At 45.5% G+C, this 22,192-nt stretch overlaps 1 protein-coding gene across 3 annotated transcripts in view; it reads right to left on the minus strand.

Annotated features, from left to right (window-relative positions):
- The window catches only part of FARP1 (FERM, ARH/RhoGEF and pleckstrin domain protein 1), a 271,435-nt gene that overhangs the window by 48,082 nt on the left and 201,161 nt on the right, over window positions 1–22,192 (minus strand). For all 3 annotated transcript variants that reach the window (XM_032402722.1, XM_032402723.1, XM_032402721.1), the window contains exons 6-13: window positions 20,370–20,467; window positions 18,094–18,208; window positions 17,096–17,243; window positions 14,439–14,534; window positions 12,605–12,768; window positions 12,034–12,102; window positions 9,501–9,576; window positions 8,111–8,354 (exon numbers count right to left, since the gene is read on the minus strand). In XM_032402722.1, coding sequence (XP_032258613.1) covers window positions 8,111–8,354; window positions 9,501–9,576; window positions 12,034–12,102; window positions 12,605–12,768; window positions 14,439–14,534; window positions 17,096–17,243; window positions 18,094–18,208; window positions 20,370–20,467 — 1,010 coding nt within the window. The remainder of the gene's footprint in view (window positions 1–8,110; window positions 8,355–9,500; window positions 9,577–12,033; window positions 12,103–12,604; window positions 12,769–14,438; window positions 14,535–17,095; window positions 17,244–18,093; window positions 18,209–20,369; window positions 20,468–22,192) is intronic.

The following is a 22,192-nucleotide window of genomic DNA, read 5'->3' on the forward strand; positions in this document are numbered from 1 at the left end:
AAAAATACCATCTTGTACTCAGGACAAAGCTTTAGCCGTCAGTGGGAAAGAACAGTTACAATTGACAGTTTTTACAGCAAGATACCTGTTAGGACAAGTAAAAGCCTCTTCAGTTTGGATTAACAAGAGATATTAATGTCGTGCATACACGGTTGCAGGAGTTTGGCCTTCCATGCTGAAAGAATCACCAAGCTCATTGTTATTGGAGAAGCCAGCACCCTTCCCGGTGGTATAAATCCATGCTTTACTGAGACGCGGCACTCTTAGGCCATGGAGAGAAGATGAAACCAGACAGTATCTGGGACAGCCTACATTTTGGGGGCACATCAAAACTAATAACAGCTTATTGGCCAAGAGTAGCCAAGTGGGGCTGAGCTGGGCGGGGTCTTCTCTATGCTCCCACCAGCCCCCACCAAAACAAACGCCCAACTAAATTCTCTTATAGATACCAGCTATGGAAAGTGTTCTACCCCCATCTGAATGGATGGTCCCCAATAAAACACGAAGCCAACCCTTTGGTTAGGTGTCTGAGCTCCCCTATGTAAGCTGCAGCCACAGATACGCTCTGTTTCCATGAGACCTCTCCCACAACTACAGTGATCCTGCTCCTTTCCAAAGACAACCCCCCGCCCCCGCCCAGGAACACACAGTACGAAGTGCAGGCACGTTAGAGGATGAAATCAGAAAAATGAAGTCTTCCATTTGCCTTCTGTTCCCCACCCTCAGTGACCTAGGGGACGACCCCGGCATGCCTCCGTGTTAAAGCTTGCTGTTTAGCGAACAGGATCACTGTAATTCTAGAGGAAACAGGTATTCCAAGTACAAATTGGTATTCAGCAGTGTAAAAAAAAAAAAAAAAAGACATCAGACAGTGCTCCAACAATGCAGGGAACAGAAAGTACACCATGCTCCGAGGATAAAGACAGAACGGGGGGGGGGGGGGGGGGGGGGGGCGGGAAGCTTTTTTTTTTCTCCTAGATAGGTACATGCTGACAAACAGTGCATACAATGGAACAACAGAAAAATGTTTTCTCAAATTTATTAAACAAATGACAAAAATGAGAATGAAATCCCCAGCCTTTTCTATTTTAAAATTTGGTGCATTAGACATTTTTAATAAAATATTTTATCTATAGTATTAAATATACACACAGAAAGAACAGAAGGGAACTGGATTAATAATATAGGCCAAGCTTGTGAAATCTGGTTAGTTAGGTGTTCACGGCAACTTTCCAGGCAGAAAGGGGGTAGTGAGCGTGAGGATCCATCGGGCACGGAGTTGTGTGTGGACAGAGCAGCAGGTATGTGGTCTTCACTAAAGAAGGCCTATCTTTGGTCTTTCTGTACATGGCTGCAGGCAGCGCGACGAATGATTTCCTACAAAGGAACTTCTGAGGCCCGGGAAAAAGGGGCTGTTAGCCTAGTTTCATGAGCCAGAAAGCGTGACCATGAGTAACGACACACCAGTCACATCACTGCTGGCTCCAAAATGAACCTGCTCCTGTTTCCTACGTGAGAGCCAGTTAACAAACCAAATTCGTCAGAGAGCAGGACAACCCTGCCTGCAGACTCCCTGTCCCACTACCACCTCCACCTCTTACCCAAAAGTAGAATGGGTCAATAACTGTTCGATGCTTTTTACTACACATGCACACACGGTCCTTACTCCGTCCTTAGCGCCCCTGGTTTGTGCCATTACCCTTCAGTTCTGCGACCGCTGCCCCTGGGCCAGCAGCAAGCCCGAGTACCTTCCAGTGCCCTCCCCGGGACGGCATTAACGGCACCAGGCTTATAGTGAACCCTTTAAACCGGCTCTCAGCTACACGTGTAGATCAGATGTCGCATGTCAACAGCTGATTTTTAATCCTCCCTGCTTTCAGATATAAAGCCACCCCAAGACATCCCAGAGTAACCTGATCTAGAACCCATGCAAAGACACAGAGGAGCTGCCTTCCCCAGGGAGCGGCACCAGAAGCCGAAGAGATGCTGAAGGCTGTCTCCAGGCGAAGCTGAGGGGTCTGCAGTCAGTCTACACTGAAATGATCCTGAACAAAACAGTCTACTTGATTCTGAAAGCTTTCAGGAAAAGATTTTTCTCACTTCTTCCCCAGCTCCCACCAGGGGATGTTGAATTGCTTTCACTGGAAGAGAAGAAAAAGTTCCTCGTGCTAGAAGTGTCATTTATATTTTTTGGAATAATGTACTATTTCTTTTTTTTTTTTTTTTTGGTCAAAACAAGACTCCACCCACCACCCTCCCAAACATAGGTATGGCATACAAATGAGCATTTGTGTTCGTAGGAGGACTACTTGGAAATCTCTACGTTATTCGAAGAAACAATAAGTAGCCCTTCAATGACGGCTCCAAGCAAGGGGCAACAAGATACCTACAATATAACACCAAATCATGGAGTTGGTGGGTTTTTCTTTTATTTTTTTTAAATAAGAAGAGAACGGCTACATTAAGTGGCATGCTTATTTTGATCTAAAAGTCAATGGCTTCATTTTAAAAACCAGTGAGTGGTGTTAGAGGTATGCACCAGCATATACTTTAGACCCCACTGCCGGGTATCCTTTCACTCAACTAGACTGAAACAGATGGAATGAAACTAACGAGGAAAAAGCAGCACCAGTAAAGCCTCTCCTGTCTCCAGAGTCGTGTTTGTTCACCACTTACTGCTCTCGAAGTTTATGACGAGTGCTTCTCCTTCCATATGCTCTCATGGATGTGGTGAACGTGGCTGAGTGTAAAACTCATCAGAGAGCCACCAGCGGTGGATTATTCTGAAACATTCAACTCCTTTCAGGTTCAAGAAGAGACTTACTCTCTATCGCAGCAATGGTAGAGAAAGATTCTGTTGCAGTGTGATTTATAAAATCTGCAGCAATAGACTCATCCCATGAAATCAGAGGAAGGCCAGCCAGCCTCAGAGTGACTATACTCAGAACTATCAGAGAAGGAAGGCTTACAGCCTCTGAGAGAAGATCCAGGAAACAGAGCCTTTCTTAGGAATGCAATTCTGAGGTCTCTCTAAATTCTTGCTAATAAGCATAAGGGCCAAGGCAAAGAGTGATTAAAATAGAATAAACTCAAAATAAGCCCAATGATGAAGAGGGCCCCCAAATTTCTTAATTTAAGGCTGGGTCAATCACTGACTCATGACAACAACTGCACCAAACTCATTTCGTGCTGAATATGGAATAACATCTTAAGTGGAAGAAGTTGATGGAAAGCATGTGAACACTGATCATTAAGATACGAAAAAAGGATGCTGTACGCATATGCACAAGTTTTAACAAAATTTAAAATGACAGTTTAATCTCATTAATTTTTCCTTCTTTTAGGTACTGCTTCACAACACAATCAAAGGGATTCCAATGCTAATATGCAAGCTGAGTTTCTGATTCAATAGAGGACAGACTGGACTTTGTATATTTGGTGCAAGTTTCAAGAGGCTCAGGCTGTATTTTAGTTTTGTGGGCCTGGCTTTTTTAAGTATTGCTGGGACTGAATCTTCAAAGAAGTTCTTCAGAATAAAATCAGAATTATTCACATTTCAAGTGTGGGCCACGTGGCACAATTTGGAGCTAAGTCTGTGAGAAATCCCCAAATATGAGTCACATATGTGGGGAAGAATCTGGCCCACAGACCTCCTTTAATTAAATGCCTGTCTAATAAAATATCGTCAATGGCATACAGATGCCTGTCAAAGGACCTGGAACAGTTCACTATAAGTTCCGGAACTCATTAAATGCATTTCTTCATGCTAAAAGAATTTCTTGCATTTTATTTTGTCCTGAAAAACAGCAACAAAAAAAATCAACCACAAAAGGGGTTACAGTTTGCATACTTTGAAATACCATCTCACAAAAGATATGGATGCAAGGGGGCCCTGGAGGAGGACTGGTGGCTGGAAGATGTGTTTCCATAGATGATATGTCTTCTATCCAAGGCCTTAAGGTATCCTATTTCATAGAGCAGCTATTACCTAAAGACCTGGGCTCCTTATTGATTCAGAAGGCCTCTGCACTAGCTATTGTCTTAGAAAAACAGACAGACAGGTCTTGGGAAACCCTTTGGAAACTGGAATGAATCCACAGGTCACCTATTCACACCCAACCCCACTGTTGGTCTTGCTGCACCCTTGGTTCAACTTTGTGCACATGCATGTCCTTCTCTGCCACACCGTGAGGCTCCAGAGGCCACGTAAAGACCTAGGGAACCAGAGCCACCCAAAAGGCAGAAGGTGGGAGGGTGTGGGCTTTCCCTGACCTCTGCACAGTGAGAGAACACGTCCCCTGTGCAAGCTGGCTCCGCCGGGCTCAAAAAATGCTTAAATGTACTTCCCGACCCATGCTTAGAATCTTTATTAGTGCAGAGCAAGCTCCCCCAGAGGCAATCAGTGAATATTCTCAGCACTTTAGGCTTTGTGGCTTTTGAACAAACCATACCCCTTCTCCGTTAAGCACCATTAATCACATCAGGATTGCTGCTTTCATAAATACTGGCCCAGAAGCAGAAAGAGTCGCTTGGCTGGTACAAAACCAACCAGAGAAAAACTTGATGAGCAACCCTAAAAGGGGAACGTCTGTCAATACAGAACTGAGTACACTACCACTGATCAGCTGTTTTTAAAACACTTCAGATAAAAACAAACAAAATCACTCCTTTAAGCAAAAAGCAAAACAAAATAATTACTGGAGCATGTTTTGCTTTGGAGGTTTACATTTGCTGATTCACATTGTATGCTGGGTAAGTTAATACCCATTGCTCATTCATACTTCATCATCAGGCTGCTGTGTAATTAGAGGTAAAAAGAAAACTCATTTGAACAAATCACCTTCACAAATAAACCACAGGATTCCAAATGTGACTCTGCTTAACTCACATTTGACTAAATTTTTATACAGCAAATCAACATCTTTTTCTAAGTCCAAAACAGAATACGCAAAAACACATTATAAGTGCAAAAACCCCACAACAGAAAAAGCAGTTCTTCCTATGTATTTCGGACTGTAACTGCCTAAGTCAAGTCTACATGATCCCTGGTCTCCACATCTGATTTTAATTATTAATCTGAACAAGATTCTCCAAAATTAAAGTATTGAATCAAAAAGGTCCTACTGCACCAAGAGGTCACACAGACCAGAGCTGAAGGGCTAGAGGCCAAGGTTCTAGTTTAGCTTCGTCATGCAGTAGTTGTAGGACTATGTGAAGTCTCTAGACTTCAACAGAACAAGGTCTGTCATCCACAAAATGAAGGTTTCCCCTAGATAATCTCTAAGATCCCTTCTAGTTTTAAAGTTCTGTGACTCTTAAATATATAAATCTAAAGCGAGACTACTTCAATGAACATCTTTCAAACTATCCAATAATCAGTTTGATTCATCAATCATGCACTGAATCAAATGATTAGGAAAACGAAACAAAAAAAGGTTTGTATAAAAATGTTTTCAGCGTCTTCAAAACCAACTTGTCAACATTCATGTGGACAGATAATCATTTGTGAGCCACGAGGTCAGTTAATATGTCTATTTGTTATATACGGCTGCCAAATTCTACCCTGCTTCCTAAGCATGTGTAGCTCTTCCCTTGTCATCATGCCACCCGGATGAGTTTAGTAAGGCAGTTGGCATGGTGGCATGCCAGGGACATATCATTGTTAAAATTCTTTTCGATAATCTGGTAGTTACTTAGGATCTAAAAATTTGATTCTACAATTCATCTTTTTAAAAAAAGTACTACAGACTGCAAAATACCAAATAACAGGCATTAATTAAAGTATTTCATTGGTGATGCTTTCCTTACTCTGCAAGCAAGCCAGAAATTTACCTATCAGTTTCAACATATTCCACCAGATTCTAGAAGGCAACTGTGTCAGGGTGAGGAGTGACCCTGACTGCCCAGCAGAACCACCTAGGGAACCCAAGTGGCACCCCAGACCAATGAGATAAAAATGTCTGGGGTCAGGGCCTAGGCATCACTGATGTTTAAAATGTCCCAGGTGATTCCCTTGTGCAGCTGGGGCCGAGAAACAAGCAAGTTAAAACCAGGCTCTTTGATCTAAGATGCAGGAATGCTGAGTGAAAGGCACTGACAGAGGTGGTCAAGATTTAAAAAGAAATCAAACCTCTCACTACATACACTTTTTTCCTGCACATAGAAACTTCTAGAAGTCACTGTTCCCAAGAGAAGACACTGTTCACCCAAGTGTGAACATTAAGAACGTACATAATAACCAGCCAAGGAGCAGCAATACTGGGAAACGGTCCTTCTCTCTGCTGCACATGATTCAAAGGCAGGCCTTTAGTTTGCCAGCCTGGTAATAACAGTGCCTACAGCGAGGTCTGACTTTCCCCTGCATCATCACTCAATAGCATTTCTGTGTTTCAATTAGAAATTCTGACAGCTAGAGTTATAGCTTCTTAAAACATAGCTAACAATTTGACCGACTGATGCAAATCCCAACCAAACCAGCAATCCCTTATAAATTAATTCTACCTGACATCCTTTACATCATTTCATATAAAGTCTGGAAAAAAGAAAGACTATTCTCCCTATTAAAATGTTCATTATTCTTGACAAAGATTTCACCAACACTTAATCTCAACCAGCAATCAACTTACAAACGGTCTTGAATTATGTCAATCCCTCACTTCATGAAGCTCCGAAAAGCAGCACCTCCTCTTAAAGAAGGGGGAAAAAGTAAAACCAACACCGTTCCTGGGATCTCAATGATACTTCAGTCTAAACATTCAATCAATAGGAGCATGATCTGCACACAAACTCAATACACACAAGATTTCCACATAAATACAACACCCTATACATATGATCAGATTCATAAAAACGTATTTCTTCCTTGCCTTAACCAGAAAGATGAACAAGCTCCTGGTAACTTGTCATCATGTCTTACTGTTTATCTTGTCCACCTCTTTTTTTTTTGGAAAGCAAGCCCACTGTGTGGAGTTTCCTTTTTCTTAAAGATTTGAGAGTCAGGCATACCCTATGCAAACACGGCTGTCCAAAACTTCCTCTAGCAAACGTTGATTAACGATTAGTCACTAGGACAGATCATCTCCACTGGAAGCCTGGACTCATGACTCCAGGTTCCCAACACTTGAAACCTGGCCCTCCTACTCATTCTCCTCTTCCTCCTCACTCATGTGCAGGCCACCCAAGTGCTTCTGACTTCTGAGCATGGAAGGGGAGCCCAGCACTGCTGGGTTGCCAAACGTGAGTGGCTGGCTCAGAGGGGTCCCCATTTCAGAGTCTGAATCACTGGATTCAGTCCCGCTGCTGGTGGAGCCCTCGGTCAAGTGCAGGGGCGCCCGCTGGTCCACCATGCCCCCGGCACATGCTGACCGCATGGCAGGGGTCTTTGAGGTGGGACCCACGAGAGGTGCACCATTAGCCAGCATTCTACCTCCTGAAGCAGCCAGGCTGGTCAGTCCTCCCTTTTCGTGGCCATCAAGCCCACCCAATGCCTCTGGGGTTGACGCTACCTGGCTAAGGATGAGTGGGTCTGTCTCCGACTTATTGTATCTATTGGGGAGATTCCGTAAGTATGGCCTTTGTAAGACGAAGGAAGAGTTTTCGTAATGAGGACCCTGCCTTGGGAGAGGATCTTCTCCCACACTTTCCTCTCTCGGGTCATGCCCGTTTTCCGAGACATAGCCTTGAGACCCGGTCCTGTCCCAACTCATATTTGGACTAGACTGTCTGCTAACGGGAGACAGTGGGGTGGCCGGGGTACTGTGGCCGTCTGAGCCCCTGAACAGCTCATCTATCAGGGAGCTGTGTCTTGGGAGTCGGGGGCTCCCACTCATATCAAAAGTTAGGTCTGCGGAATCATCATCAAGGAACTCTCTGGAAGGAGGCCGGGAGGACTTCACAGAGGCAGGGGAAGCCCTGCGCCTAGCCTCGGTCTGCCTCTCATCCCTGGAGAGCAGGTAAACCCCACTGGTCAAATCACCCTCATAATTGTCATTTGTTTGGGACTGTGACTGGGACGCTTGCTCCCTGAGCAGGTCGGATTCACTATCTACGTCACTGCAGTCAATGAAAGGAATGGAAGTGCTGCTGCCTCTGGCAGCCCTGGATGCTGGACCTGTGCTCGGCTGCGGGGGCTGAGCTTTACTCTGCTGGGTCCTATCCTGAACGGCCTCCTCCTCTTCGTCGGCCGGCGCCCGTGCGGCTCCGTCCGCCTTCCCGCCGCCCGCGGGGCTCTGGGGCAGCGCGGGGCTCTGGCGCGGCTCTTCGGCCGAGACGCCGGGCTCCTCTCCCTGCTGGCCGCCCTGGCCGCCGGCGGGCTCCGGGCCTTCTCCGGCGGGAAGGCCGGCACTCTGCTGCGCCTGCGCGGGGCGGGGCGAGAGAGGGGGAGGGTTACACGGGGGCTGAAAGCGGGGAGGGCGAGGTCAGAGGCTAATTTAGTAACACCCCTTAAGCTTCAAGCAGCCGGAAGGACTGCCAAGTAAGGCTGCCCTCCACGCTGCTCAAACAAAACATCGCCCATGAGCAGGCGCTCCCGAGTGAACTTGGTCAGCATCCAGAAAGTTCTCTCTGCGTGTGGATGCTGACGATGCAGGGTCTCCTGCAGCACGAGTGGGCCACTGCCTGTCTGCTCTCTAGGGCCCCTGGGCTCACACTGGGTTTCCAAAGTTTCCGTGGAACAAGAGAATCCTTGCCACCCAGAGGGGGCTTCCCAAGAAAGGGTGAGTGGGGAGAGGAAGAAAACACATGGTGGGACCCTGGCCCCCAAAGGCAAGTTGACATCGATTTCAGACAAATGACAAAAACTTTGTTTACACTTCTAAGAGAAGAACAGCCAGGTTAGGCACTCTTTTTAGATGCATAAAGGAAATCTTCATGTTCTTCCCCGACAAAGTTGGCATTCTCTTATAGAGAAAACCCGGAAAACACATCCAGAGGCCAATTCCAGAGAAAATGAGTTTTCACCATCCTCAGGGCAAGAGTGATAATGTCTCTTGTTGCCAATTGTGGTCACTGCCCTGTAACAGGAGTCCTGGGAACTCACCACCCAGTCTGGTACCAACAAAGGGTTCTGACCTTGGCCCCGAATGGGAGCTACACCCAGCAGGTACAAAGGAGGTCCCAGTGTCTTCATACAACCACACCCATTTAGCTGGAGGGTGGGCTCCGTTCTACTGGCTCCTGTGGGTGGTTCCACTCCTAAGCTGAGTTCAGGCCAACAGAGCAAACTTCTGTGGCAAAAGCATGGGATGGAAGACAGGAAGTCAGCTGAAAAAGGACCCACTCCAGGGCACACTGAGTCCAGGCTGGGGTGCACAGAGCCTGCGTCTGCTCAAAGCCAGGGCACACAACTATAGTCTTCTCTACAAAAAGAAACCCCAAAGATGAAGGGCAAATAACTCAGAAACATACTATGAAACATAGTACTTAACAGAGAAAGTTTGGTGAAACAAAACAAACCGCCCCCCCCCCCCACCCAGTTACAATAGTTGATCAGCATTACTGACTTGTTTTGGCACTTCTGAATTCGGCTCTGTAGGCTGTGTAGCCAGGCTTCTGATGGACTGAATCTTGCTGTGCTTCCTGGGAGAAATCACATAAGATAGCCAGTTAGATAAGCTGGGTTTTTTTCTTGTTGTTGTTGTTTTAAATGAAAAATAGCAACAGCCTTATGCCCTTCTTCAGTATGAAGGCACCTAAAGTAAGTAGTGTGTATGGATGCCCCATGAAAAGGGAGTCATTCTTTTCCTAATACTTGTAGGGTTCAGGGGTTAAACTCTGAAAAAATTCCCAGCAATCCCCTGCTCAGGTTCAAGGAACCCCAGCCACTGTCCACTACTTTTCTAGTCCTAGAAAGGTCAATGGGAGGGAGACTTGGCTGGGCCCGAGGATGTCCTGAAGTGCAAGTTCTGGTCTGACAATATTATCAATTCATGTATTTTGGGTAATGATTTTCTAGATCAGTTCTGTAATAGAGGCAATGACCACTAATCAGCTAACTCTTTCACAGTGTTGAGTTCAGGGAAGGCCTGCCCCCATTAATGAATTTACAGTCTCAGCAGAAGGAACTGGATTTAATGCCACTAGCACGTCTCCTTTATCTTTTCCCTTCCTTAGTCTGCCGGTGCCCTCCTCTTCCTCCATGAACAAGCATTAGAAACTTTTCAGCTACCAGACGATAAAACTGTATAAATACAGAGAGATCAAATACTAATGTACATTCAGCTTTTCTTCAAAATACTCCACAAATACACAAGGACGGTCACAGCATCAGGTTTCGGCGAAAGTAAAACAAAGCACCGAGCACCCCGAATGTTTGTCAACAGAGAATCAGATAAATAAAATGTAATACTTTCACAATACCCTAAAACGCCAATACAGAGCCCCAGATCAGGGGAGGGCTTAAAAAGCAAGATGCAGAATTAGGTACAGTGCGCTACTAGTTAAACAAATGAAACAGCACACCGCAGAGAAATCCTGCACATTCTTTTTAGATGCATAAATATGTTTAACAGGAGTAACACAAAGCTGATGGTTGTCGCCTCTGAAGGGGAGAAAGGTTGTTGGGGGGGGGGGGGGGACGTAGCTACATCTGTCACAATAGTTACACACAAAAAGGGAAAAAAACCCAGGAACAGAAAGAAATGTGGATGTTCGCTGTGTTCTCCATACTTTAATTTTAAGATGGATTAAAATGTAAAAAAGAAAAATGTTAAAAAGAAGAAATGCAGGGGCGCCTGGGTGGCTCAGTTGTTAAGCGTCTGCCTTCGGCTCAGGTCATGGTCCCAGGGTCCTGGGATCGAGCCCCGCATCGGGCTCCCTCCTCAGCGGGAAGCCTGCTTCACCCTCTCCCACTCCCCCTGCTTGTGTTCCCTCTCTCGCTGTGTCTCTCTCTGTCAAATAAATAAAATCTTTAAAAACAAAGAAAAAGAAATCCACATGCACTAAACAGCCCACAGTGCATCATCACGTGTGCCGTTTACCCTTTTATCTTACCCTGGATTCTCTGCTTCTCCCCTCTCGGGGCAGCAGAGCCATGCTCCGGGCAGGGGGCCACTTGCCAGCTCTGTGACATGGGCTAGTAACTCAATCTCTTTGAGCTGCGGTGTTTCCATCTTTAAAAAGGGAATAGGAGAGCGGCACCTAGGGGGCTCAGTCGGTTAGGCATCCGACTCCTGATTTCCACTCAGGTCATGGTCTTGGGGACCTGGGATCGGGCTCTGCCCTCAGCAGGGAGTCTGCTTCTCTCCCTCTCCCCCTGCCCCCCTTGCACTCTCTCTCTAAAATAAATGAATAAAATCTTAAAAAAAAGAAAAAGGGGACTAGGAGCGCACTGACCTCACGGAGCTGGCTTGAAGACTCTGTGAGTTAGTATATGCAAAGTGCGTGGAACCTAGCAAGGGCTATAAGCATTCGCTAACGACAGCTCTAAGTCCTGCTGCTTCTCATCCAAGCTGTATTTCATTAAAAGTTTATAGAAATACTCCCTATTCAAATCCCAAAATACTTAAGGACTCCTGGAAGAGGCATTTTCTAGAGTGTTTTATCCCCACCACAATCTCCTGCTCCTCTTCCATCCCGCTCTCAGCTGGCTTCCTCTTCTTCCTCACTTGGCCCTCCAAGGTCCATTCACATCTCACCTCACTCTTTTTTTTTTTTTTTATTTAAAGATTTTATTTATTTATTTGACAGACAGAGAGAGCGAGAGCAGGAACACAAGCAGGGGGAGTGGGAGAGGGAGAAGCAGGCTTCCTGCCGAGAAGGGAGCCCGATGTGGGACTCGATCCCAGGACCCTGGGATCATGACCTGAGCCGAAGACAGACGCTTAACGACTGAGCCACCCAGGCGCCCCTCACCTCACTCTTGAGGAAGCGCCCCAGCGCTCGGATGTTTCTGTCTACACCACACTGGCCCAAGGGCACTATGAAGCACTCATTCGGTAACTCACCACGCCTGGGTGAAGAGAGACTGAGCAGGAATGCACTGTCACCTGGAGAGAATGACTGTCAAATCAGAAGTGGCATCAAAGTTTCCCTTACCTTTCAAACTGCACTTTCTTATGTCCTCCTTCTTTCACATAGTCAAGAACCTGCTTCTGAGTCCGACCGCTAGAAGGAAGAGGACGAGAGGGAAGAGAAGGCAGCAAGGCATTCTTATTTAAACACACGACACCCTATCTTTCCTTCCCCTCCTTCCATCACCGGGAGAGATGACCTCTGAGAGACACTGTATGTGCCCATTTCATCTCTTGGTATTTCCCTTCTAAATAACAGTGTTCCAGTGATAACACCCCTTAATAATTGTTTGCTTATTAAGCAACCATCCTGAGAGTCCGTCCGTACGCTTCGAGGAGGCAGGGATAATTCTGTTCACTGTGCATCCCCAAGGCCTAGAGTAGGATTTGACATGTGGAAGACACTCAAATGTTTGCTGAAAGAAGGAGTGAGAAAGTGAACCAATGATGTGCAAGTCTATGCAGCATTCCAGGAGGCTACACCAAAGGTTTTAACACTTGCTTCTACAGAGAAAGGAAATCCTTTCTGAATTAGAATAAAGGCAAGTCTCGGGAATGTTCCCATGGCAAACAGAGGTGTGAAAGGAAATCCTTACCTGAACCGAAATGATGACCCTCGGCTAAAGAGAACGGGCTTTGGCTTTGGTTTGGGCTCTTCAAAAAGTCTAAAAAAGGCATGATGTTCAACACAGATTTTCCAGAAGGACTTGCAAAAATCCCGACTGGCCATGAGAAATTCCAAGGTATCCTGGTACGAGCTCTAAAAAGAGAAAATACCACTGTGGGTTTTTTTTTTTTTTTTTTCCATTACCCATGGACACTGGGTTGAAAAATGAGAAAAGGGACAGAAAACAAGTATGTCTTATATAGCAAGACCATGTTTAATAAAATACAGCTGTTCCTAATGACAAAATAAAGTCATCATTCAACCGTTTTCCCCCCACAGAATTCCTTAGAGGAATTAAAGAAAACAGGAATACTTAACAGAAGTCCTAACATTTCTTTTGACAGAATTCATAAACAAATTTTGTGTATGCGGCTTACGTTTCCTTCATTAAAAAAAAAAAATCCAAGCACCGAAATCCCTTTTTTGGGGCGCCTGGGTGGCTCAGATGGTTAAGCATCTACCTTCAGCTCAGATCATGATCCCAAGGTCCTGGGATTGAGCCCCACATCAGGCTCCTGGCTCAGCGGGGAGCCTGCTTCTCCCTCTCCCTCTCCCTCTGCCTCTCCCCCTGCTCATGCTCTCTCTCTATCTGTGTCTCAAATGAATAAATAAAATCTTTAAAAAAAAAAAAATCCCTTTTTTGCCCCCTTAAAAATAACTGAAACACACTTCTTCATTTTATTTTCTCCCTGAAGGTTCATGCCAACTTTGCATATTGGTCTTAGATCTTTTCTCTGTCGAGCCACATATGGCTCAAGCCTCCAGGTGGCCCCAGGGACCACACAGGAAATGAACATTTTTTTTCTGGAGCACAGAAGTATCACTCAAGGCCGAAAAAATCATGTCCTTTGAGTCTGGAAAGCGGATAGTGTCATTTTCTATTCCCAGCCTCAACGTTCTCAATGTAAGTGGCCGTATTCTATAAACAGGACTTACCACAGTCTTCAATGCTCCCAGTAATTCCAACTATTTTGAGGGATCTCACAGTTCTGGGCAGTCCCAACTTACAAACAAGCATGCCACAATTCTGCATTTGTAAGTAACCTTTTGGAACTCAAAAAGCATTTTCCCATAGAAAACAACTTATAATGGGTGGCTGCTTCCTGGGTCAGGCCATAAAAGCTGATTTAATCCACTCTGTAGCTGAACAATAAGCCTAGAGATGGCCATTTATCATCTTTTTTTTTCCATTGGGGGAAAGAAAAAAACAACACTCCAATTCTGGTTCGGGACATCAGAAATCTATCATCCATGTCCTCCACTGCCCATCTCCGGCAGGGGAAGAAGATGCTCTTTCTTCCCTGACCCCGTCCTGGGGTGAGCGACATCTTTAGGGGTTCTGCAGGAACTGGGGTGGACCTGCTTATTAGCTTGTGAGAATGTGTTGTCAGAGACTTGGGGACAAAAGTAGGGATGCGAAAGCTGGGGACAGCTGGAGGCTTGTGTGGGCAGGGGTCAGCCCCGAATCTGGGGGATGCTAAGTGTGGTCTCAAGGAGGTGGCCCAGAGGCGGGAACCCCAGCAACTGTATAGGTCAGGCTATGGGGGGGGCGGGGCACAGCACATTCTTTACCCTCGCTCTGTCTACGCAGGTGAAAGTGTGGTTACTGAGCATCTGGGCACACCTCTGGGTGCAGGCCCTCAGACACCGGCACAGTGCTGGCCGCAGTTCCAGCCTGTGCCCCAAGAGAGCCCCTCCATCCCCGGGATCACCGGGTGGGCTCCGAGGTCTGGATCTGTGCCCCCCCGCCCCCACCCACTTACGTTGGCATCAGGGCGGAGCTTGATGAGAAAGCGCTTCCTCTTGAAGCTCAGCTTCCTCACCTTCGCCCAGTTGAAGGCGTTGATCTTAGTGAAACCCTGAGAAGAAGAAAGGTATCAGCCAGTGAGCCAGGAAATGCATAATAAGCAACATGGGGGTTGTTTGCCTCGGGTAGGGGAGCTGTCGTTCGAATGCTCAGTAAGAAGGCCTTCTGCTAGAGGGTTCTCAGGATTTGCTGCTGTGGATGATTCCTGTTCCCGGAGCATTATTTTTCACTAATTATAGGCTTTGGCATTCAAACTAAGTTTGCCTCCAGGGAGAGGAGCAGCCGGCCAAGGGAAGGATAAAAAGAAAGACAAAAAACAATAAAAACCATGACAACCACCACCATTATAATTAGTGACCATCACTTTCGGAGTGCCAAGCACCCCGTAAGGACTTTACAGACCTCATCTTATCAAACCTTAGACAATACCCAGGGAGATGGGTTTATTATCTTTCTCTTACAGATGTGGAAACTGCTGCATGGACAGATTTTAATTTGTCCAAAATCACACACTTCATGTGGCAGAATGAGATTTCCGAGCATGTGCCTTAGCCAGCAGCTAACTGTTAATCTCCATAAAAGCAACACAGCAGGTTAGCAAGCAACCCCGTGGCGCACACAGGTCTGGCTCCCATGCCCAGCGGGCTGCCAATCGCACAGGCAGGATGGGGAAGGGAGGCCCGGCCTGCGGTGTGTCTTCTAGACCAGAGAACAGTCTCAGGGAAGGATTCTCACGTCCTCATCTTTGAAAGTCAGGTGTGGACAGACAGGGTGATGGAGAAGCAAGGGGACGTTGCCAGCTACCAGCTCCCATCTGTCCTGTCATCTCAACTAAAATTAGAATTCCTCCTGAGCCTGCTTGAATGAACACCAGAACCGTTTATTTAAATTGGTAAGAATGAGGCAATTAAGGCCTGGCAAGAAGATTAATTCCAAGACTTTTACATGATTAAATAACTGAGCAATTCTCAATATTTAGATTCTATCACACATAATCAAAGCGAATTAATTCAATTGTGAGGCACTTCTTCCCCCCAACCTATGACTTTTAGAAATGTTTAAGGCTTCTGATTTTAAAATTTCATGGTAGGACTGAAAACTCTATTTGGTTTATTGTCATTTTGCTCGTCGAGTACTCCTAAGATTATTTCAGCAGGTCAGAGACTATTAAGAGCAGTCACCTCCTCCAACACCTTTCCCATATGAAACCCAACTTTGGCTCCTCTTGGGACGGCACTCTGTGATAATTCATGTCTGTCGTAAACATCTGATACGGGAGAAGAGAAGCCCTGGGACTATTTTGGTAAAATAGGAAGGGAGAATATAACTGAACCTGGCAGAGCCTGAAGAAGTATTTTAGATTATGTACATATTTACACCTTCAAAACAGGTGAAAATGACCCAGTTTACAAGGCAGACACTTTCTCGGTACCCCTTTGAAACCAAATCACAGATGACTCGCTTTTGTTTAAAAGAAAAGCACTGAGGAAACCTTTGGGGGTGGTGAATATGTTCATTGTCTTGATTTCATTGATGGCTTCAGGACATATATATATATCATTGATAGCATATATATATATATATACATATATATATATATAAACTTACAAAACTGCATACGTTAAATATATGCATTTTATTCTACGTCCATAATACCTCAATGAAGCTATTAAGAAACAAAAAGCAGCATTGATCAACAGTACAACAGCAGTGTGATCAAGAGAGTACACATTTCAGAGTACAGAAAACTATATCCTTAAGTAAAACACAGGTAAGAATTCAAGTGCAGTGTTTTGCTACAAACTTACTATAGCACCTGGCTTTTAGGAATTTATAAAACTACTAAATCCTAAAAAATACGCTTTTCAAGTTATGTATACCTGAAATCACAGATCAGCCGACTGAGGTAAAACCTAAATTAGGTTTAAAAACCCCTAAATTTGGGGGCGCCTGGGTGGCTCAGTCGTTAAGCGTCTGCCTTCGGCTCAGGTCATGATCCCAGGGTCCTGGGATCGAGCCCCGCATCGGGCTCCCTGCTCCGCGGGAAGCCTGCTTCTCCCTCTCCCACTCCCCCTGCTTGTGTTCCTTCTCTCGCTGTGTCTCTCTCTGTCAAATAAATAAATAAAATCTTTGAAAAAAAAAAAAATAAAAAAAAAAAATAAAAACCCCTAAATTTGGTTTAAAAAAAAAAAGGCAACTAAAAACCTTAACAGGTTAAAAAAAAGGGGGGGGGGGGGAAGATGACATGAGTATCATGTGCCAGTGTGAAGAAGGTATTTATTTGGGGGGGATATAAAATCCTGATTCTATTATACTGGGTTTTGAGCAGAGGTCCACTGAGAGAGATTTCTGTGATCCTACAAAGTCAACAGACACAAGCAAATCTCGATTTGTGCATTTCCCAACCAGAGCAGGGGCCAATGGAATAGGATCTGGAAGCTGAGGCCCTGGAAAGAATTCGAAACCCTGAGATGAGGTTAGTTTTTTCCTGTTCACCTAAAAGTAACTGTCAGAGGTCTTAACTTGGCCCACCCAACATGGAATCAGAGTTGAAGGGCCAACTCTTATCTTTCCATCACCTAGGGAACTGAGCTGTGTTCTAAACGCTCTTACCTGAAACACGAGAATTCCCGTGTTGGCAACAGCCAGGTTGATCTTAGTGCCTTCCCTGTCCTTAGCCGGGTGCAACCGGATCCCATACATCTCCAGCCTACGGGCAATCTCCAGGAGTTGGAAATCTGATTCTGCTGGTGTTTGTCCACTGACAAAACAAAAATTAAAGAGAAAGGCCAGGAGATTTGAATTCCCTGTGTCTATTAATTTGAGATTAAGCAACTTCTCTTGGGAAATAAAAAGGCATTTCATCACAAACAATGGAGCTACCTGATCAGATGACACCCAACCCCCCACTCATTATCACCCAAAGTCAAGCAGCTAGGACAAAAGCCCCATTGCCTGTGTAACACAAAACCCCAGAAGTCTATCTCACATTTACCCTGGTTTTTTTGGAATCTCAAAGAGTTTCCTTTAAGGTCATATAAAAGCAAAACACCACGGTGTTAAAACATGTTTTTAGTCGCTTACAATAGGCCTACACTTGGAAGCAAAGTTCAAGGCAACATTCTTGCATACGATCATCAAAGCTCAAGTACCCTCCTTAAAAACAGCAACAAAAACAGTAGGCCCAGAGCATCTTTTGAAAAATATTATACTGACCAAGACAAAAAAAAAAAACCAAAATGGAGAGGACAGAAAGGTTCTAGATTTTCATAACATTCCTCCTTTGCCCTTCGTTGACCATATCCCTTTCCTGAGTTCTTGTTAATTGGTCTTACATTCTCCCTTTAATTCCACAACATGGGAGTCCTAAATTCCAGGCCTATTCCAGTAGCACAAGAAATCAAAGAAGGATCCTAGAGCTCTGGTCTTGAGTAGGTAACCTGCATTTGGGAGTCCAGGGTGAGTAACAACAGCCCCATGAATCTCTGTGCTCTTCTCCCTCACCCTTTGCATATTTCATCCCAAAAGTTAATGTGTGTGCACACCCACCTGCGCTGGAAGGACAGAGAGAAACAGCACAAAGGGAACGCAAGACACCCGGTGGGACTTACATGTGATTGTGGTGAAACTCCACGATTTTGTCTTCTAGTGCATCTTGCTGAGGTATGTACTTGTTTTTTGCTAAATGCTCTCTGTCCGATGCTTCATCAAAATCCCCAATCTCGGCTACCAAGAAACAGAGAAAGAAGACGCAGCCATATAGGATTAATACTTCACAATCTGTTACATTCCCCCGTGGAACATTCTCCAGCTAGCAAAGCAGAAGGCAGTGGACAAGGCGAACCCAGACTGTGGGTATCGTCAGGGCCGGACGTCAGAAGACTTCCTGTGAGGATGTATTTAACAACTGTGCCAACATGCCAGGATGGATTCCACTCTTTCTCATCTCTACCAGCTGGAAAGAAAACTTCAGCATCCATCCATCTTCATCCATCCATGTTCCTGACTCCTTCCTTCCTCCCCACCCAACCGGGACAACTTCTGTTCTAGGCAGTAAATTCTAGACATGTGGATTTATGATTTTATGACTTCTAAATAAGCCCCAGAATTTCAGGATTTTACAAAAGCAACTTTTGAAACTCTTATATATAATAATTACTAGTGCAAACCCCAAATGCCTTCTCATGTAGAGAAAAGCTAGTGGTAAAAAGGTATAAACATACGTGATCTAATTTGGTGAAATAAAACAAAGTTTATTAAGTCTCTTGTAGTTCTAGCATCAGAAATGACAGGTCAAACTGCGGATTCTTATGAATTTTTTATTTACAAGGAAGATGAGGCACATTTTTCTCATATAACCTCTACATCATCCCCGAATTGTTATGATCTGGAAATCTAAAGGAAAGACCTTTAAAATAATGATTGTACCTTAACATCACTAGCTGCACCTCAGTTTATATCAATTTAATACCTCTGGGACAGCATAGCTTTTTCTTTGAATCATATGGTCTGTGTAACAAGCTTAATAAAAAGTAGCCTAATGACCAGAGCCCAGGTGTTTTGACTAAAAGCTAGTGAACGGTTGCTATGAAACCTACCTGTCATTCTGTCATGTGAAACAGCTTGTCTCACTCTGGGAAATGCCCCACCAGTAATCATGCAGAATATGGCCTACATGTTCCTATAAATCGCACCCACTGAGAATATTTGCTCTGCACAAAACAGTGCCAACTCATCTGGCTCCAGCTAAGCCAGTAAAAGAATCAATCATTCTCTAGCCCTCCTGCTGCTATGACAATAACTTTCCTTCCTAAGTCCGGGAGATCTTCAGTAAGCCCATATATAAAAAATAAGAAGATAAGCATGGTCTCTAGAAATACCTCATCATATTAGGTGCATTCATTAACCACTAGGAGTGACACTGGGAATCTTGTTACCTGGGCAGTTATCCGAATGGGCTGATTCTACGGGACTACTCTGGATATAACAAAAATTTTAAAATGATATGATGGCACAATTTCTTTCCTACTCATACGTGACGTAATTATCTTCCTGAAACATATGTGTATATTCCAAGTAATTTTTGCCTTGGCCAAGAAGGAAAAAAAATGCCCAGCTGGGTTGTCAATAAGCCTTAGAATGAGCACAATCTAATTTATCCTTTGCCTAGATTAAGAAGGTTAAAACATCCAGTTTTAAGCATCACTAGGATTCAGTCCAGCCTCATGCGTCCTGGGGTTTACTGAACTCTGGAGAACAGAATACAAGAAGCGCCATCGTTGTTTTAGGTCTTAAGGTCTTAAGGTGAATATGCCATATTCAATAATGGATATTAAGTCCAAGAACAGGACAGAAGTAGTTTAGTTTACTTGGACACCATCTGTCCAAGCTTCTCCTCTGAGTCAACTGAGATGATCAACAATTGCATACTAAGTCCTTAAAAAAGAGGGGCACCCTGGGGGGCACTGTCGGCTGAGCATCTGACTCTTGGTTTCGGCTCAGGTCATGATCTCAGGGTGCTGAGATGGAACTCTGCACTCAGTGTAGAGTCTGCTTGAGATTCTCTCTCCCCCTCTGCCCCTCCCCCCTCCATTTTCTCTCTCAAATAAATAAATAAATAAATCTTGAAAAGAAAAAGAAAGAGTAGACAGATACCGAACACAGAATTCACAGGCCAATGCTGGGGGGTGGGGTGGGGGGGTGGGGGGTGTGTGCGGACACCCATCAAGTACGAGGAGTATGGTCTTCAACCCACTGGCACTCATGCTCACAGCAAAATTGCACAAACGCATAATTACTGTGTTTAGTGCATGTGATCGTTTCCCCCCCATCGATCAGATCACGGCGGGCTCCCGCATGACCTCGGGAAGCGACGGACGCCACTTACACTGTACGATGTGTGAGATGAGGAGAGCCGCGCTGGTGTCATTGCAGGTCAGCCTGCCCTGAGCCAGGTCCTGCTTCACCTGCAGAGCGAACAAGTACCTGCGGGCACAAATACACACGGCCGGCGTCACGCACCCCTCGGCCGGCGTCACGCACTGCCCTGCGGGCGTCACGCACCCCTCGGCCGGCGTCACGCACCGCCCTGCCGGCGTCACGCACCCCTCGGCCGGCGTCACGCACCGCCCGGCCGGCGTCACGCACCCCTCGGCCGGCGTCACGCACCCCTCGGCCGGCGTCACACACCGCCCGGCCGGCGTCACGCACCCCTCGGCCGGCGTCACGCACCGCCCTGCCGGCGTCACGCAAAGGGGGCGGGCGGTTCGGTGTCAAAGTCAGGCTCACTTCCGGCAACTTGTGAGGAACTAGAGAAAAGTACCCAAAGCAAAGCAAATAAAAGTCTGCCCCGGCCAGAGTGAACGCCCGGGGCCACTGACTGCAGTGTCAACATTCAACCGTCACTAGAAGGACCAAGAGACGGCTGGGACCGTGTCACACGAGGATGAATACATTTTATTCTATGGCTCTACCTCTCCATTTAAAAATCGAAGACTATCGGGCCGCCTGGGTGGCTCAGTTGGTTGAGCGTCTGCCTTCGGCTCGGGTCATGATCTCAGGGTCCTGGGATCGAGCCCCGCGTGCTCCCTGCTCAGCAGGAAGCCTGCTTCTCCCTCTCCCACTCCCCCTGCTTGTGTTCCCTCTCTAGCTGTCTCTCTGTCAAATAAATAAATAAATAATAAAAATAAAAATAAAAAAAAAATAAGTAAACGGAGGGGCGCCTGGGTGGCTCAGTCGTTGAGCGTCTGCCTTCGGCTCAGGTCATGATCCCAGGGTCCTGGGATCGAGCCCCGCATTCGGCTCCCTGCTCCGCGGGAAGCCTGCTTCTCCCTCTCCTACTCCCCCCGCTTGTGTTCCCTCTCTTCGCTGTGTCTCTCTCTCTGTCAAATAAATTAGAGAAAAAAAAAAATCGAAGACTATCTTACGCCACTCTCTATATAATTTTTGCAGAGTGTAACAAACGTGTACGTTTTTTCCCCACAGATCAAATATACTACAAAATAACTTTCAGGCTCAGATAATAACAGTAGCTTAATATTATGGTTAGCGAGAGCTTTTTTGCCAACCGACTTGGAAAGACAAGAGTGTCTTTTTTGTGTGGTGAAATATTCACTTAGGTCCTTCCAAAAGGCTCGGTTGCCAGATCTGTAAAAATTAATTTTACAGTTATTTTTATATTACAGAATAAAGCAAGTAAACATTTTTGGTGTAAGAGAAAAGAGGTATCTATAAATCAAAGATATTAAGTAAAAATAGTGCAATGTAAGAACTGATTTGAAAAAAAAAAAAATCAATAGGAACTCCTACCTTTTTAGAAGGGTATTTGCTAGTTTTGCCCACTGCCTAGAGGTGCTACCTGAGTAGCAAATCTTGGCAGTCGGATTCTGGCACTCTACAATTACTGAAGGTCACAGAGGTAGGTCCACGGAGAAACGGTAGATTCCAGGTAAGGGGTGGGTATGAGCCTGGAATATCTAGTGATACTAGAAAGCAAGGCAGCTTTGAAATATAAATGGGTTGTATTAAAAAGGCAAAAGAGAGGCACCTGGGTGGCTCAGGGAGTTGAGTGTCTGACTTTTGGTTTTAGCTCAGGTCATGATCACAGGGTTGTGAGATCGAGTCCCAGGTCGGTCTCTGCACTCACCGGGGAGTCTGCTTGGTATTCTCTCTCTCTCTCTCCCTCTGCCCCTACCCCTATCCTCCCTCCTC

This window comes from Phoca vitulina, unplaced genomic scaffold, assembly GCF_004348235.1.
Source record: "Phoca vitulina isolate PV1807 unplaced genomic scaffold, GSC_HSeal_1.0 scaffold5, whole genome shotgun sequence".
Lineage (NCBI taxonomy): Eukaryota > Metazoa > Chordata > Mammalia > Carnivora > Phocidae > Phoca > Phoca vitulina.